This window comes from Brassica napus, chromosome C2 (assembly GCF_020379485.1).
Source record: "Brassica napus cultivar Da-Ae chromosome C2, Da-Ae, whole genome shotgun sequence".
NCBI lineage: Eukaryota > Viridiplantae > Streptophyta > Magnoliopsida > Brassicales > Brassicaceae > Brassica > Brassica napus.
Genome location: NC_063445.1, coordinates 7,359,823 through 7,379,141, shown reverse-complemented (window position 1 = coordinate 7,379,141; position 19,319 = coordinate 7,359,823). Strand labels below are relative to the sequence as shown.

The following is a 19,319-nucleotide window of genomic DNA, read 5'->3' as shown; positions in this document are numbered from 1 at the left end:
CTCTTTGGGTCTTGAGAGTGTCTTACGTAAACCTTAAGTTACTTGCAGGTTTGTACTAAAACATCTGAAATTTTTCTCTCTCTCACTCTCCATCCTCCTTTTCTATTTTGTTCGATTAGTTTCTTTTATCTTGTTGTTGAAATCTGAGTGTAACTTTTTGGGTGGTTACGTACGGTTTTCCTCCTGCATACATTTCATGACCAATAATTACATAAAAAATTGAAACTTTTGTACTGTATGCTGTAAACCCTAATCTTTACCCATTACTTGCGTGGTTTGTGGTCTTGGAATCAGCTTCTTAATTAGCTATTTACTCTTTCTTCTTCTTCTCTTTGTGATTCTTGCTTGATATGATATGTCTAAACTTAGAATGTCTGAACATGTAATTAATTGTCTGAACATGGAGATGTGTGAACTTGAAATGATGTGTGAACTTGGAATCTGCGAGTAGTGTTTGGTCTTTTAGGCTAACCAGTAACATATTTCCTTTTTCTTTTTTTTTGTGCAGGTTGATTTACTGATTCACTAAACCACAGCTGTTTCATATGTCTGAATTAATGGAGCAATTCTTGGCGCTCTCAGTGTCTCCTCCTCTGATTCCGTCACTTCCAGACGACGTCACCGTTGATATCGTAGCTGCTCGGGTACCCATAAACCATTACCCGGCTCTCTCCCGCGTTTCCAAGAGTTTCAGGAAACTCATTGCCTCTCCTACGCTCTACAAGAGGCGATCCCAGCTAGGCATCACCCAACACCGTGTCTATGCTGTCCTCCACAGCCGCAAAACTCGTGCTTCCAGTTTCTACATCCTCCACCGGAAAGTCGACGACTGCAGTAACCGCTTGGTGGTTGTCCGGTCAATTACTCTCAAGTCTTTCTGCGGAAACTATGTCCCGGTGGGTTCGAAGGTGTATGTGTTTAACGATCTCGATGCGCTCAGCATTGACTGCACCTCTCACACGTCTCAGTCCATCCCTGAAATTCCTCAGCGCATGGCTTATAAAGTGGTTAACGTGGTTGACGAGAAGAAGATTTATGTAATCGGTGATTCGGTTTGTCATGTCGTTAAGGAGAAGGGTGGTATGTTGCGGGAAACGTGGAAGAAGGCAGTCACGGTGTTTGATACAGAAACCCAGTTGTGGGAGCCTAAGTTGGTAAAGGAAGACATGTTTGTAGGTGTCCTTTGGTCTGATTCTGTGGTGATGGATGGTAAGATTTACATGAAAGATTACAGCAAGGGCAACTCTTTTGTTTATGAACCAGATGAAAGGAAATGGGAATTGATGGACGAGGTGTTGAATTCTAAGGCCTGGGAGGGTGCATGTTGTTGACATGAAGAATTAAACAAAGGGAAGTAGTGGAGGAAGTGGGAGAAGTGGCCATATCACTTACCAAATGGGGAGGAGTGGCTAGTCCACTATTAGTTAGTGGAGGAAGTGGGAGGAGTGGCCATATCACTTACCAAATGGGGAGGAGTGGCTAGTCCACTACTAGTTATTTATTCTTCCACCATTGAGTGCTTATTGCTTTTGTTTCCTTTAAATACACCATGTATGTTACACAATTAAACACACAATTCAATACAAACATTTCTTTCATTCTCTCAATCTCACAAATTCTCTCATTCTCTTAAATTCTCAAATTTCTCTTCTCTCTCAAATACTTACGGTTACTTCACTCCTTTTTTACTTTGTTCGTGTGCTTCATCACGGTTAAAACACTTAGAAGCTCTCATAATCCCACAAATTATCATGGTATCAGAGCAGCAACAATCTTGAAACCTTTCTAAATTCCGCAAAATCAAAACTTTGTTTCTAGTTCTTAAACTCTACCTCTGGCCAAGTAAATCTCCAAGATGGAGAACAACAACAACAATAACAACAACCGCATCAGCATACCTGTGACCCTGAAGGGGATTAACTACCTCTTGTGGGCCAGGATGGTGAAGATTGCCCTTGGAGGAAAGGGTTTGTGGAGTCATGTCTCAGCAGAAGCAGCTCCAAAACAAACCACCCAAAGAGAAGATGGACAGGAGATTGTGGTAGCTACTGATAAAGACAAATGGGCTCAGAAAAAATAAGGTTTTTATGTCATAATTTGTTTAATGTCCACTAGAGAACATTATATTAACCTAAAATATAAGAAGTGTGTATTCTTTCCTTAAATAAAAGCTACAGAATTACCTAATATGATTTACATATATATGACAATTAATGATTATGAATAATAAAGATTTGATAACAATTTTTGCATCCTTCTTCATTTTTGTTAAATTTTATATTATTAAAAAAAATAAACAAACACATTAACCATATAATAAAAAAATTTGATTTTTTCTTATATGTTATATTTTGAATTTTTTAAAATGACTTTAAATTACAAAAATGAGAAAACCTTATATGTTATTTTTTTTAAAACGACTTTAAAATACAAAAATGAGGACACCTTATGTGTTATATTTTTCTTATATGTTAGATTTTTTCTTATATGTTATATTTTGAATTTTTTAAAACGACTTTAAATTACAAAAATGTAAGTTTTCCTTAAGTATACGATTAAAAACATTAAAATGACATGTATCAGTTCGATGGTTGATTTGAAAGCTTTTAAAACCATATGTAAGATAAAAGTTAAAATAATTCAACTGTGAAAACAATACTGTTCACTTTTTCAAGAATGTGTACGATGGAAAAAATAAGGTTTTTATGTCATAATTTGTTTAATGTCCACTAGAGAACATTATATTAACCTAAAATATAAGAAGTGTGTATTCTTTCCCTAAATAAAAGCTACGAAATTACCTAATATGATTTACATATATATGACAATTAATGATTATGAATAATAAAGATTTGATAACAATTTTTGCATCCTTTTTCATTTTTTTAATTTTATATTATTAAAAAAATAAACAATCACATTAACCATATAATTAAAAAACTAGATTTTTTTCTTATATGTTATATTTTGAATTTTTTAAAATGACTTTAAATTACAAAAATGTGAAAACCTTATATGTTATATTTCTTTTTAAACGACTTTAAAATACAAAAATGAGGACATCTTATATGTTATATTTTTCTTATATGTTAGATTTTTTCTTATATGTTATATTTTGAATTTTTTAAAACGACTTTAAAATACAAAAATGTAAGTTTTCCTTAAGTATACGACTAAAAACATTAAAATGACATGTATCAATTCGATGGTTGATTTGAAAGCTTTCAAAACCATATGGAAGATAAAAGTCAAAATAATTCAACTGTGAAAACAATACTGTTCATTTTTTAAAAGAATGTGTTCGATAGAAAAAATAATGTTTTTATGTCATAATTTGTTTAATGTCCGATCCGATCAACCCATGATGTATTAATTATAGTTTTGTTCCATTATTTTTAATAAAAATTGATCCGATCCATCGGAAAGAAATTATATAATAACAACAAAAAATATTTTATATATATAAATAAAATGATCAAATATATAAAAGAAACTATCGATAATATATACAAATAAACTCACTCTCCGCAAGGCGCATGTCTTATTCTAGTAGTAAGATTATTAAGGAGTAGTGAGATTAAAATGTTTCCTATTAAGGCATTTTAGTTACTTGTCCATTATTTTTGCCTTTTTGGGTTATTATGGACCCATAATAAAGATTATTTTATTATAATCCAAAAATAAATCGACTTTTCAATCCCTATAAAGAGTTTTCCATTCTCTGCTTCTTCTCTCATGCAACTCGTCGTGTCTCTTTGGGTCTTGAGAGTGTCTTACGTAAACCTTAAGTTACTTGCAGGTTTGTACTAAAACATCTGAAATTTTTCTCTCTCTCACTCTCCATCCTCCTTTTCTATTTTGTTCGATTAGTTTCTTTTATCTTGTTGTTGAAATCTGAGTGTAACTTTTTGGGTGGTTACGTACGGTTTTCCTCCTGCATACATTTCATGACCAATAATTACATAAAAAATTGAAACTTTTGTACTGTATGCTGTAAACCCTAATCTTTACCCATTACTTGCGTGGTTTGTGGTCTTGGAATCAGCTTCTTAATTAGCTATTTACTCTTTCTTCTTCTTCTCTTTGTGATTCTTGCTTGATATGATATGTCTAAACTTAGAATGTCTGAACATGTAATTAATTGTCTGAACATGGAGATGTGTGAACTTGAAATGATGTGTGAACTTGGAATCTGCGAGTAGTGTTTGGTCTTTTAGGCTAACCAGTAACATATTTCCTTTTTCTTTTTTTTGTGCAGGTTGATTTACTGATTCACTAAACCACAGCTGTTTCATATGTCTGAATTAATGGAGCAATTCTTGGCGCTCTCAGTGTCTCCTCCTCTGATTCCGTCACTTCCAGACGACGTCACCGTTGATATCGTAGCTGCTCGGGTACCCATAAACCATTACCCGGCTCTCTCCCGCGTTTCCAAGAGTTTCAGGAAACTCATTGCCTCTCCTACGCTCTACAAGAGGCGATCCCAGCTAGGCATCACCCAACACCGTGTCTATGCTGTCCTCCACAGCCGCAAAACTCGTGCTTCCAGTTTCTACATCCTCCACCGGAAAGTCGACGACTGCAGTAACCGCTTGGTGGTTGTCCGGTCAATTACTCTCAAGTCTTTCTGCGGAAACTATGTCCCGGTGGGTTCGAAGGTGTATGTGTTTAACGATCTCGATGCGCTCAGCATTGACTGCACCTCTCACACGTCTCAGTCCATCCCTGAAATTCCTCAGCGCATGGCTTATAAAGTGGTTAACGTGGTTGACGAGAAGAAGATTTATGTAATCGGTGATTCGGTTTGTCATGTCGTTAAGGAGAAGGGTGGTATGTTGCGGGAAACGTGGAAGAAGGCAGTCACGGTGTTTGATACAGAAACCCAGTTGTGGGAGCCTAAGTTGGTAAAGGAAGACATGTTTGTAGGTGTCCTTTGGTCTGATTCTGTGGTGATGGATGGTAAGATTTACATGAAAGATTACAGCAAGGGCAACTCTTTTGTTTATGAACCAGATGAAAGGAAATGGGAATTGATGGACGAGGTGTTGAATTCTAAGGCCTGGGAGGGTGCATGTTGTTGACATGAAGAATTAAACAAAGGGAAGTAGTGGAGGAAGTGGGAGAAGTGGCCATATCACTTACCAAATGGGGAGGAGTGGCTAGTCCACTACTAGTTAGTGGAGGAAGTGGGAGGAGTGGCCATATCACTTACCAAATGGGGAGGAGTGGCTAGTCCACTACTAGTTATTTATTCTTCCACCATTGAGTGCTTATTGCTTTTGTTTCCTTTAAATACACCATGTATGTTACACAATTAAACACACAATTCAATACAAACATTTCTTTCATTCTCTCAATCTCACAAATCCTCTCATTCTCTTAAATTCTCAAATTTCTCTTCTCTCTCAAATACTTACGGTTACTTCACTCCTTTTTTACTTTGTTCGTGTGCTTCATCACGGTTAAAACACTTAGAAGCTCTCATAATCCCACAAATTATCATGGTATCAGAGCAGCAACAATCTTGAAACCTTTCTAAATTCCGCAAAATCAAAACTCTGTTTCTAGTTCTTAAACTCTACCTCTGACCAAGTAAATCCCCAAGATGGAGAACAACAACAACAATAACAACAACCGCATCAGCATACCTGTGACCCTGAAGGGGATTAACTACCTCTTGTGGGCCAGGATGGTGAAGATTGCCCTTGGAGGAAAGGGTTTGTGGAGTCATGTCTCAGCAGAAGCAGCTCCAAAACAAACCACCCAAGGAGAAGATGGACAGGAGATTGTGGTAGCTACTGATGAAGACAAATGGGCTCAGGAAGATCTCATGGTTCTCACAGTGCTCCTTAGCTCCCTAGAACCCGCCATCATGGAGTCTTACTCCTACTGTGAAACTACCAAGCAGCTGTGGGATACACTCTACAAAGTGTATGGAAATACCTCCAACCTTACAAGGGTCTTTGAAGTAAAAAGAGCTATCAATACCCTCAACCAAGGAGATATGGAGTTCCAGCCTCACTTTGGCAAGTTCCGGTCTCTTTGGGCAGAGATGGAACTACTCAGACCACATACTACCGACCCCGCCACTCTCTTAACCAGGCGTGAAGAGGACAGAGTGTTTGGACTACTGCTCACGCTTAATCCATCTTATGGGAGCTTAATCAAGCACATCCTGAGAGCTGACAAGTTACCTGACCTGGATGAAGTATGCGCTCAAATTCAGAAGGAAGAAGGCTCTGTGGGCTTATTTGGAGGCAAGGGAGACTTAAACATGGCACATCAAGCTGAACGAGCCGTGTCAAACAAGGCAGCTTACAAGCTAGATGAGAAGAAAAACTTGACCTGCGATCACTGCAAGAAGAAGGGCCACATGAAGGACAAATGCTGGATACTACATCCGCACCTCAAGCCCAACAAATTTAGGGACAACCGCCCTCAATACCAAGATGCAAGAGCCAACTTCTCAACTGATGGTGCTGAGCCAACAACACCAATCACCATGGGTATAAGCAACCTAGGTGTGGGAAGAGCTACTGCCTCCACATCAGGCTATGCCACGCCAAGAGCCAATCTAGATGAGACCATCAAGAAGTCTGACTTAACCGCTCTCATCAAGGCTCTCAAGGAATCTGGTATATCTAAAACTCTTGGTATCTCCCTTAATGCTTCTCACAATGCAAATGGTTCTATGAATAATTTTAAATCGGCTAAGCCCTTAGTTATAGACTCTGGTGCTTCTCATCACATGATAAGTGATTTAGAACTGATTAAGAACATAGAACCGGCTTTAGGAAATGTGATGATAGCAAATGGAGATAAAATTCCAATAAAAGGTGTAGGTGAACTTAGATTGTTTGATAAAGAATCTAAAGCTTTCTATATGCCTACATTTGCCTCAAACCTACTGTCTGTTAAAAAAGTAACTAATGATCTCAATTGTCAAGTTACTTTCACGCCTAACAGTGTATACTTTCAGGATATTGATTCTAGTAAGTTGCTTGGCAAAGGTGTTACCAAGGGAGACTTGTACTTACTTGAGGACACAAGACCTGTATCTCAATTATCGTGTGTGTTTCATTCTGTTTCTGAATTCCCTAAAGATGAAATCTGGCATGCTAGACTAGGACATCCCCATTCTCGTGCCTTGAACATCCTGTTGCCTAGTATTTCTTTTAAAAATGAGTGTGAAGCGTGTATATTAGGAAAACATTGCAGAACTGTGTTTCCTAAATCAAAAACCCAATATGAAAACTGCTTTGATTTGATTCACTCTGATGTGTGGACTGCTCCATGTGTATCTAGAGAACAACATAAATATTTTGTGACATTCATTGATGAAAAATCTAAATACACATGGATCACTTTGTTGCAATCTAAGGATAGGGTGCTAGAAGCATTTAAAAATTTTCAGAACTATATTACTAACCATTTCAATGTTAAGATTAAAATTCTTAGATCAGATAATGGTGGTGAATATACTAGCACAGCCTTCAAACAACATCTAGCCTCACATGGAATCATTCAACAAACCAGCTGTCCTTACACACCCCAACAAAATGGTGTGGCTGAAAGAAAGAATAGACACTTGATGGAAGTGGCAAGGAGTATGATGTTCCATACAAATGTACCCAAGCGGTTTTGGGGGGATGCAGTAGTCACAGCCACCTACCTAATCAACCGCACACCTACAAGAGTCCTCTTTGATGCCACCCCATATGAGGTACTAAACAAATCTAGACCATCAATTGATCATTTGCGTGTGTTTGGGTGTGTGTGCTTTGTTTTGATTCCAGGAGAACTAAGAAACAAACTGGAGGCAAAGAGCACAAAGGCAATGTTCATTGGATACTCTACGCACCAAAAGGGGTACAAATGCTATGTACCAGAGACAAGGAGAGTCCTAGTATCCAGAGATGTTAAGTTCATGGAATCCAAGGCCTATTATGATGAGAAGAGTTGGGAGGAACTCAAAGATCTATCTCATTCTGCCTCGGACAGAGCTAACAACCTGAAGATTCTTATGGAAAGACTCGGCATTAACCTAGAAAAGGAACCAGAGAAAGGCCGGGACACTACTCCTTATAAAGAGACCATGGTTCATAACACTGAAGACTCTCATCCTGACCATGAAGGGGGGAATGAAGATCAACCGGCGCAAGCTCAACCTGAAGAAAACCCAGTATTATCTCATGATCAAGATGAGATGGGACAACCAGACACTGAAGCTCAAGAAGGAGAACCAAGCAGCAGTAATGAACCTGAGCAGACACAAGTCCTAAGGAGAAGTACAAGGATCAGAAGACCAGCCTCAGATTGGGTTAAAAATGATTTTGTTTACTACAATGCTCAAGCTGTGGCACATCCAGAAAGTGGATTATGCTCCCTAGCTCACTATCCAGAAGAACATCAAGTCTTTATGAGTTCATTGGACCTGGAATGGATACCAAGAACATATGCAGAAGCTATGGAAGATGATGAATGGAGGAAATCGGTGGATGATGAAATGAGGGCCATGGAGAAGAACAACACCTGGTATGAGACAGAACTTCCAAAAGGGAAGAAAGCCGTGACCAGCAGACTCATACATACCATTAAGTATCTTGCAAATGGGAAGCCAGAAAGAAAGAAGACCAGACTGGTGGCAAGAGGATACACACAAGTGTATGGAGAGGACTATCTAGACACCTTTGCACCAGTGGCCAAGCTTCATACAATCCGGATTCTACTCTCATTAGCAGTGAACCTAGAATGGGACCTTTGGCAAATGGATGTGAAGAATGCTTTCCTGCAAGGAGAACTAGAAGATGAAGTGTATATGAAACCACCTCCGGGGATGGAAGAAATGGTGAAACCAGGGAATGTCCTTAGACTCAGAAAGGCAATCTATGGCTTGAAGCAATCACCAAGAGCTTGGTACCACAAGCTAAGCACTACATTGAATGGAAGGGGATTTGTGAAGTCTCAAGCGGATCACACACTCTTCACTCTCACCAGCAAGCAAGGAATTACGGTAATTCTAGTCTATGTGGATGACATCATCATCACGGGTAGTGACAAGGAGGGGATCAGTTTAACCAAGACATTTCTCAAGGCCGCATTTGACATCAAAGACCTGGGAGAACTGAAGTACTTCCTTGGCATTGAGATGTGCAGATCAAAGGAAGGATTATTCATGTCCCAAAGAAAGTATACCCTGGACATATTAAAGGAGGCAGGAGATCTTGGAGGAAGACATGCCAAGACACCACTTGAAGAAGGTTACAAGGTATTGCGAGAGGGGGAGTATGAAGACACTCCATTTGAAGATGTCAAGCAGTATAGACGGATGGTTGGGAAGCTGATCTATCTAACCATCACTCGGCCAGATGTGTGTTTCGCAGTTAATCAAGTGAGCCAGCACATGCAAACTCCCAAGGTTCATCACTGGAACATGGTGGAGAGGATTCTAAGATACTTAAGAGAAGCGCCAGGACAAGGTGTATGGATGGCTTGCAACAAGAACACTGAGGTGATAGGATACTGTGATGCAGATTGGGCTGGAGATAGAGTAGACAGAAGGTCAACCACCGGTTATTGTACATTCATTGGAGGGAATCTTGTCACTTGGAAGAGCAAGAAACAGAAAGTAGTATCTTGTTCAAGCGCAGAAGCAGAGTACAGATCAATGAGGAAGCTAACCAGTGAGCTTATCTGGATAAAGGGGCTTTTAGGCGACTTGGGAATTGAGATCACCTCTCCCATGACCATGCACTGTGACAACCAAGCCGCAATACACATTGCATCCAACTCAGTCTTTCATGAAAGGACAAAGCACATAGAAGTAGACTGCCACAAGGTCAGACAAGCAGTGGAGCAGCAAGTGATTCTCCCATGTTATACAAGAAGTGCGGATCAGCTGGCTGACATCTTCACCAAGGCGGCCAGTAGCAAAGTTTGTGAGTCCATTCTTCCAAGACTTGGACTCATAAACCTTCCATGTCAATGATCTCCTCACCGTGGAGTATTCTACTCTTTTTCCTTTGCTTGGTTTTTATCCCAAGTGGTTTTTCCAAGAAAAGGTTTTAATGAGGGAATACTTCATGGCTTTCCAAGCTTGACACTCACTACTGTCAAGCTTGAGGGGGAGTGTTGACATGAAGAATTAAACAAAGGGAAGTAGTGGAGGAAGTGGGAGAAGTGGCCATATCACTTACCAAATGGGGAGGAGTGGCTAGTCCACTACTAGTTAGTGGAGGAAGTGGGAGGAGTGGCCATATCACTTGCCAAATGGGGAGGAGTGGCTAGTCCACTACTAGTTATTTATTCTTCCACCATTGAGTGCTTATTGCTTTTGTTTCCTTTAAATACACCATGTATGTTACACAATTAAACACACAATTCAATACAAACATTTCTTTCATTCTCTCAATCTCACAAATTCTCTTATTCTCTTAAATTCTCAAATTTCTCTTCTCTCTCAAATACTTACGGTTACTTCACTCCTTTTTTACTTTGTTCGTGTGCTTCATCACGGTTAAAACACTTAGAAGCTCTCATAATCCCACAAATTATCACATGTGTGGTTGACAACGTCTTGTACTATCACGATTTGAGGGCGTTGAGGGCGTATGATCCAAAGCAGAGCTGTTGGAGTGTTGTCAACGGTTTGGGAGATTTTTTGGTGGCTAAGACTGCTCGTTCAAGGTGGTGCCATGCGGTGAACTATGGCGAGAAGAAGCTGGCTCTCTTCTTTCATAAAAACCATGAAGGCAAAGAGGTCATTTTCTGTGCAGAGATTGCTTTGGAAAGGCGCCAAGGAGGAGAGATTTGGGGTCAGATGGAGTCGTGTGATGTTGTGATTGAGGATGGGCTGTTTGACATGGTCAAATTTGTTTCGGTTTCCCTTTGATGCAGCATACTAATTAATATCTCTATTTAGATCCCTTCGTATTTTAAATTATCCTAAATGCCATCTCTTGTGGTCGTAAGTTTGCTAACATCGTTTATGTTAGACAAAACCTTGAGTGTGTTGTTTTATGTTTTCGTTTAAAACTTTGGGCTATGATCTGTTAAATTGCTATGTTTTATTCTTGGATAATTACCTTAGACTTGAAGTTTCCCTCATCACAGCCTCTTCACAGGTTAAATTTTACGAGATATTTATGTTTGGTTCCCATGTTCAACTATGATGCAAGCAGTTAATAGAGATGAATTAAAGAAAGGGAAACATAAGAGTTTGAGATGAAATAAAAACCTTAAACAAACATACACTTACCATGTGACTAATGAGAACTCCATGTCGAAGAGATTCTTCAAACGGCTGTTTCCTCCTCCTCCTCCGGCTCGACGCATCATCATGAGGCGGCATGGCTCCTTGAAGCGGAAGAGGGCGGTGTGGGTTTGGATAAGATCTGGCGATTCTCTAAGAGTTTCTCTAAAAAGTACGAGCTTGGTTATGAAGTTTGTCGTGGCCATTAACCAGCTGCTAATGTTATTCACAAAGCAAATGTTACTGCTTTTTGATTTAATGTCTTCTGGTTCTGTATTAGTTATGAGATCTGTTAGATTGATCAAAAATTACAAAAAAATATTGATACCATCTATCAATAAAAAATCTTGTTATCCTAATTTCTAAATCACAATCCAAAATGTACAAATTTTTCTAGAAAAATGATAACTTTCCCAAAATAATAGGTTTTGGAAAATTTATTTAAACATTACATCTTATTGATAAAAATTAATAAAACTACACCCATCTATCAACAAAAACTCTTGTTATCCTAATTTCTAAATCACAATCCAAAATCTACAGTTTTTTCTACAAAAATGATATCTTTCCCAAAATAGTAAGTTTTGAAAATTTTATTTAAACATTACATCTTATTAATAAAAAAATTATATAACCATATCCATCTATCAACAAAAACTCTTGTTATCCTAGTTTCTAAATCACAATCCAAAATCTACAATATTTCTATGAAAAAATGATAAATTTCCCAAAATAGTAGATTTTGGAAAATTTATTTAAACATTGCAACTTATTGATCAAAAACTCTAAAAGCATACCAATCTATCAACAAAAACTCTTGTTATCCTATTTTCTAAATCACAATACAATATTTCTCTACGAAAATGATAACTTTCTAAAAATAGCAGTTCTTAGAAATTTTATTTACAAAATATAACCTATTGACCAAACATTACAAAAGCATACCCATCTATAAACAAAAAACCTTGTTATCCTAATTTCTAAACCACAATCCCAAATCTATAATAATTCTTTACAAAAATGATAATTTTCCAAAAATAGCAGGTTTTCAAAAATTTAATTTAAAATGATAACCTATTGATAAAAATTTTTTAAAACCATACCCATCTACCAACAAGAACTCTTGTTATCCTAATTTATAAATAACAATCCAAAATCCTCAATATTTCTCTAGAAAAATGATAACTTTCCCAAAATAGTAGGTTTTGGAAAATTTATTTAAACATTATAACTTATTGATCAAAACTTCTAAAAGCATACATATCTATATAAAAAAATTCTTGTTATCCTAATTTATAAATCACAATCCCAAATCTACAATATTTATCAACAAAATTTATTAAAAAAAAAATTATAACCTATTGATCAAAAATTCTTAAACCATACCTATCTATAACCAAAAACTCTTGTTATCCTAATTTCTAAATCACAATCCCAAATATACTATATTTCTCTACGAAAATGATAATGTTCTAAAAATAGCAGTTCTTAGAAATTTTATTTAAAAAATATAACCTATTAATCAAAAATTAGAAAAGCATACTCATCTATCAACAAAAAGTCTTGTAATCATAATTTCTACATCACAATCCCAAATCTATAATATTTCTCTACAAAAATAATAATTTTCCTAAAATAGCAAGTTTTCAAAAAATTAATTTAAAATAATGACCTATTGATAAAAATTATAAAACCATACTCATCTATCAACAAAAACTCTTGTTATTCTAATTTCTAAATCACAATCCCAAATCTACAATATTTCTCTACAAAAATGATAACTTTCTAAAAAAGGCAGTAGAAATTTTATTTACAAAATATAACCTATTGTTCAAAAATTACAAAAGCATACACATCTATCAATAAAAAAAATCATTTTATCAAAATTTCTAAATAACAATCCCAAATCTATAACATTTCTCTACAAAATAATAATTTTCCAAAAATAGCAGGTTTTGGAAAATTTATTTAACATTAAAACCTATTGATAAAAAAATATAAAACCATACCCATCTATCAACAAAAACTTTTGTTATCCTACTTTCTAAATCACAATCCAAAATCAACAATTTTTTCTCTAGAAAAATGATACCTTTCCATATTAGGTTTAGAAAATTTATTTAAACATTACATCTTATTGTTAAAAAATTATAAAACCATACCCATCTATCAACAAAAACTCTTATTATCCTAATTTATAAATAACAATCCAAAATTACAAAAGCATACCCATCCATCAAAAAAAAACTCTTGTTATCCTAATTTCTAAATCACAATCCAAAATCCTCATTATTTCTCAAGAAAAATGATAACTTTCCCAAAATAGTAAGTTTTGGAAAATTTATTTAAACATTATAATTTAATGATCAAAAATTCTAAAAGCATTCCTATCTATCAACAAAAATTCTTATATCTTAATTTCTAAATCACAATTTCAAATCTGAAATATTTATCAACAAAATTACAACTTTCCAAAAATAGCAAGTTTAGTAAAATTTAATTTAAAATGATAACCTATTGATAAAAAATTATTAAACCATACCCATCTATCAAAAAAACTCTTGGTATCCTAATTTCTAAATCACAATCTCAAATCTACAATATTTCTATACAAAAATGATAACTTTCTAAAAATAGCACTTCTTAAAAAATTTATTTATAAAATATAACATATTGATCAAAAATTACAAAAGCATACCCATCTATCAACAGAAAATCTTGTTATCCTAATTTCTAAATGATAATCCTAAATCTATAATATTTCTCTACAAAAATGATAATTTTCCAAAAATAGCAGGTTTTGGAAATTTTAATTTAAAATGATAACCTATTGATAAAAAATTGTAAAACCATACCCCCTATCAACAAAAACTCTCGTTATCCTAATTTTTAAATCACAATCCAAAATCTACAATATTTATATAGAAAAATGGTAACTTTCCCAAAATAGTAGGTTTTAGAAAATTTATTTAAAAATTACAACTTATTGATCAAAAATTCTAAAAGCATACGCTATCTATCAACAAAAACTCTTTTAACTTAATTACTAAATCACAATCCCAAATCTAAAATATTTATCAACAAAATGACAACTTTCCAAAAATAGCAGGTTTAGTAAAATTTAATTTAAAATGATAACCTATTGATAAAAAATTATAAAAGCATACCCATCTATAGCCAAAAACTCTTGTTATCCTAATTTCTAAATCACAATCCCAAATCTACAATATTTCTATACAAAACTGATAACTTTCTAAAAATAGCAGTTCTTAGAAATTTTATAAAATATAACCTATTGATCAAAAATTACAAAAGCATACCCATCTATCAATAAAAAATCTTGTTATCCTAATTTCTAAATCATTATCCAAAACCTACAAACTTTCTCTAGAAAAATGATAACTTTCCCCAAATAGCAGGTTTTGGAAAATTTATTTAAACATTACATATTATTGATAAAAAATTATAAAACCATACCTATCTATCAACAAGAACTCTTGTTATCCTAATTTCTAAATCACAATCCAAAATCTACAATATTTATATAGAAAAATGATAGCTTTCCAAAAAAAGTAGGGTTTGGAAAATTTATTTAAACATTACAAATTATTGATCAAAAATTCTAAAAGCATACCCTATATATCAACAAAAACCCTTTTTTATCCTAATTGCAAATCACAATCACAAACCTACAATATTTATCAACAAAATGACAACTTTCCAAAAATAACAGGTTTTGGAAAATTTATTTAAAAATTAAAACATGTTGGTCAAAAAAATTTAAACCATACCCATATATAGCCAAAAACTCTTGTTATCCTAATTTCTAAATCACAAACCTAAATATACAATATTTCTCAACGAAAATGATAACTTTCTAAAAACAAAAGTTCTTAGAAATTTTATTTATAAAATATAACTTATTGATCAAAAATTACAAAAGCATACCCAACTATCAACAAAAAATCTTGGTATACTAATTTCTAAATCATAATCCCAAATCTATAATATTTCTCTACAAAAATGATAATTTTACAAAAATAGCTGGTTTTGGAAAATTTAATTTAAAATGATAACCTATTGATAAAAATTTACAAAACCATACCTATCTATCAAGAAAAACTCTTGTTATCCTAATTTCTAAATCACAATCCAAAATCCTCAATATTTTTATAGAAAAATAATAACTTTCCCAAATAGTAGGTTTTGGAAAATTTATTTAAACATTACAACTTATTGATCAAAAATTCTAAAAGCATACCCTATCTATCAACAAAAACTCTTTTTTATCCTAATTGCAAATGACAATCACAACCTACAATATTTATCAACAAAATAATAATTTTCTAAAAATAACAGGTTTTGGAAAATTTATTTAAAAAATTATAACCTGTTGATCAAAAATTCTTAAACCATACCCATCTATAGCAAAAAACTCTTGTCACAATCCCAAATATATAATATTTCTCTACAAAAAAGATAACATTCTAAAAATAGCATTTCTTAGAAATTTTGTTTATAAAATATAACCTATTGATCAAAAATTACAAAAGCATACCCATTTATCAACAAAAAATCTTGTTATCCTAATTTCTAAATCATAATCCCAAATCTATAATATTCTCTACGAAAATGATAATTTTCCAAAAATAGCAGGTTTTGGAAAATTTAATTTAAAATGATAACCTATTGATAAAAATTTATAAAACCATACTCATCTATCAAAAAAAAATCTTGTTATCCTAATTTCTAAATCACAATCCAAAATCCTCAATATTTCAATAGAAAAATGATAACTTTTCCAAATTAGTAGGTTTTGGAAAATTTATTTAAACATTACAACTTATTGATCAAAAATTCTAAAATCATACCCTATCTATAAACTCTTTTTTATCCTAATTGCAAATCACAATCACAAACCTACAATATTAATCAATAAAATGACAACTTTCCAAAAATATCAGGTTTTAGAAAATTTATTTAAAAATTATAACCTGTTTACCAAAAATTCTTAAACCATACCCATCTATAGCCAAAAACTCTTGTTATCCTAATTTCTAAATCACAATCCTAAATATATAATATTTCTCTACAAAAATGATAACATTCTAAAAATAGCAGTTCTTAGAAATTTTGTTTATAAAATATAACCTGTTGGTCAAAAATTACAAAAGCATACCCATTTATCAACAAAAAGTCTTGTTATCCTAATTTCTAAATCATAATCTCAAATCTATAATATTTCTCTACGAAAATGATAATTTTCTAAAAATAGCAGGTTTTGGAAAATCTAATTTAAAATGATAACCTATTGATAAAAATTTATAAAACCATACTCATCAAACAAGAAAAACTCTTGTTATCCTAATTTCTAAATCACAATCCAAAATCCTCAATATTTCTATAGAAAAATGATAACTTTTCCAAAGTAGTAGGTTTTGGAAAATTTATTTAAACATTACAACTTATTGATCAAAAATTCTAAAAGCATACCCTTTCTATCAACAAAAACTCTTTTTTATGGAAATTTTATTTAAAAATTTATAACCTGTTGATCAAAAATTCTTAAACCATACTCGTCTATAGCCAAAACCTCTTGTTATCCTAATTTCTAAATCACAATCCCAAATATATAATATTTCTCTACAAAAATGATAACATTCTAAAAATAGCAGTTCTTAGAAATTTTGTTTAAAAAATATAACCTATTGATCAAAAATTACAAAAGCATACCCATTTATCAACAAAAATCTTGTTATCCTAATTTCTAAATCATAATCCCAAATCTATAATATTTCTCTACGAAAATGATAATTTTTCAAAAATAGCAGGTTTTGGAAAATCCCTTATATACTAAATCACAAGTCATTCTACCAATCAAAATGTAACATATGGTAAGTGTTTACAAAATTAAAAAAAAAAAAAACAAATAACAAAAAGTTTATTGGATCATAAATATTTTAACTGCTGACAAAAGCTATTTTTTCAAACTAGCATCATCACACGTTCACAGAAGTTGTGTAACTTCAAGTTATGTCAAGCAGTTTCATACGGTATATAAATTTCAACCAATTTTTTTAGAAAATTGAGTCAATCAATTTTTCTGCATTTTTATTCTAAAAAAAAAACTTTTCTGAATTTTTATGTCTTTTTATCCACAGTTCATCTTCTTTGGCTTGATTTTACAAAGAAATTCTTTCATAATTTTTCATAAAAAAAGAATATAATATTGTATTCAAATTCTTTCTTAGTTTTTCATAAAAAGAATACAATATTATTCAATCTACATGATTTAAACTGACGATGTTATTAAAATGTATTTTTATTATGTAACATTTCTTTAAAAAAATTTGAAAAAATGTTTTGGCAACTCGAGTCGCTTTGTTTGAAGGTAGTTATTTCTAAGTTTATATAACAATGTGTTCGGTAGGTTTAGAAGATATATATAACTATAATAATAATTTGTTACTGATAAGTCATTGCAATTTTATGATTGTATAATTTGGAAGACAATAAAATTGGTTCGTGCTTAGCACAGGAGGTTATACTAGTTTAATATAAAATGATAACCTATTGATAAAAAATTATAAAACCATACCCATCTATCAACAAAAAGTCTTGTTATCCTAATTTCTAAATCACAATCCAAAATCCTCAATATTTCTATAGAAAAAATGATAACTTTCCCAAAGTAGTAGGTTTTGGAAAATTTATTTAAACATTACAACTTGTTGATCAAAAATTATAAAGCATACCCTATCTATCAACAAAAACTCTTTTTTATCCTAATTGCAAACCACAATCACAAACCTACAATATTTATCAACAAAATGACAACTTTCCAAAAATAGCAGGTTTTGGAAAATTTATTTAAAAATTATAACCTGTTTACCAAAAATTCTTAAACCGTACCCATATATAGCTAAAATCTCTTGTTAACCTAATTTCTAAATAACAAACCCAAATATACAATATTTCTCTACGAAAATGATAACTTTTTAAAAACAGCAGTTCTTAGAAATTTTATTTATAAAATATAACTTATTGATCAAAAATTACAAAAGCATACCCATCTATCAATAAAAAATCTTGGTATACTAATTTCTAAATCATAATCCCAAATCTATAATATTTCTCTACAAAAATGATAATTTTACAAAAATAGCAGGTTTTGGAAAATTTAATTTAAAATGATAACCTATTTATAAAAAAATTATAAAACCATACCCATCTATCAAGAAAAACTCTTGTTATCCTAAATTCTAAATCACAATCCATAATCCTCAATATTTCTATAGAAAAATGTTAACTTTCCCAAATAGTAGGTTTTGAAAAATTTATTTAAACATTACAACTTATTGATCAAAAATTCTAAAAGCATACCCTATCTATCAACAAAAACTCTTTTTTAATCCTAATTGCAAATCACAATCACAAACCTACAATATTTATCAACAAAATGACAATTTTCTAAATATAGCTGATTTTGGAAAATTTATTTAAAAATTATAACATGTTGATCAAAAATTCTTAAACCATACCCATCTATAGCCAAAAACTCTTATTATCCTAATTTCTAATTCACAATCCCAAATATATAATATTTCTCTACAAAAATGATAACATTCTAAAAATAGCAGTTCTTAGAAATTTTGTTTATAAAATATAACCTATTGATCAAAAATTACAAAAGCATACCTATTTATCAACAAAAAATCTTGTTATCCTAATTTCTAAATCATAATCCCTAATCTATAATATTTCTCTATGAAAATGATAATTTTCCAAAAATAGAAAGTTTTGGAAAATCTAAACTATTAAAACAGGAGTACATTTAGTACTTGACCCTAAGTTTTCCTCAAAAATTACTATTCTATGCCATTACTGTAAAACACGGTCGTTTTACATTAATCGCTAACCAAATCGTTTTAATTCCTAGACTATAAATTCGCTAACCAAATCGTTTTACATTCCTAGACCATAAATTCGTTAAAAACCATAACTTTGCACTATCTACTTATGTGTTACTAAAACAATTAATGCAATCGTGACAAGACCTCGGTGTCTC

At 32.7% G+C, this 19,319-nt stretch overlaps 2 protein-coding genes across 2 annotated transcripts; both read left to right on the top strand.

Annotated features, from left to right (window-relative positions):
• The first annotated feature begins 122 nt into the window (after nucleotides 1-122).
• On the top strand, nucleotides 123-1,598 carry LOC125581503 (F-box/kelch-repeat protein At4g38940-like). Its single transcript, XM_048747072.1, has one exon. It carries the CDS (start codon nucleotides 546-548, stop codon nucleotides 1,329-1,331), a length of 786 nt encoding a protein of 261 aa, XP_048603029.1. The 5' UTR covers nucleotides 123-545; the 3' UTR covers nucleotides 1,332-1,598.
• A 2,639-nt stretch (nucleotides 1,599-4,237) lies between these two features.
• LOC106408014 (F-box/kelch-repeat protein At4g38940-like) lies at nucleotides 4,238-11,088 on the top strand. The gene is made up of 2 exons (XM_022696394.2): nucleotides 4,238-5,071; nucleotides 10,558-11,088. Exons 1-2 carry the CDS (start codon nucleotides 4,296-4,298, stop codon nucleotides 10,889-10,891), a joined length of 1,110 nt encoding a protein of 369 aa, XP_022552115.2. The 5' UTR covers nucleotides 4,238-4,295; the 3' UTR covers nucleotides 10,892-11,088.
• Nucleotides 11,089-19,319: the final 8,231 nt, after the last annotated feature.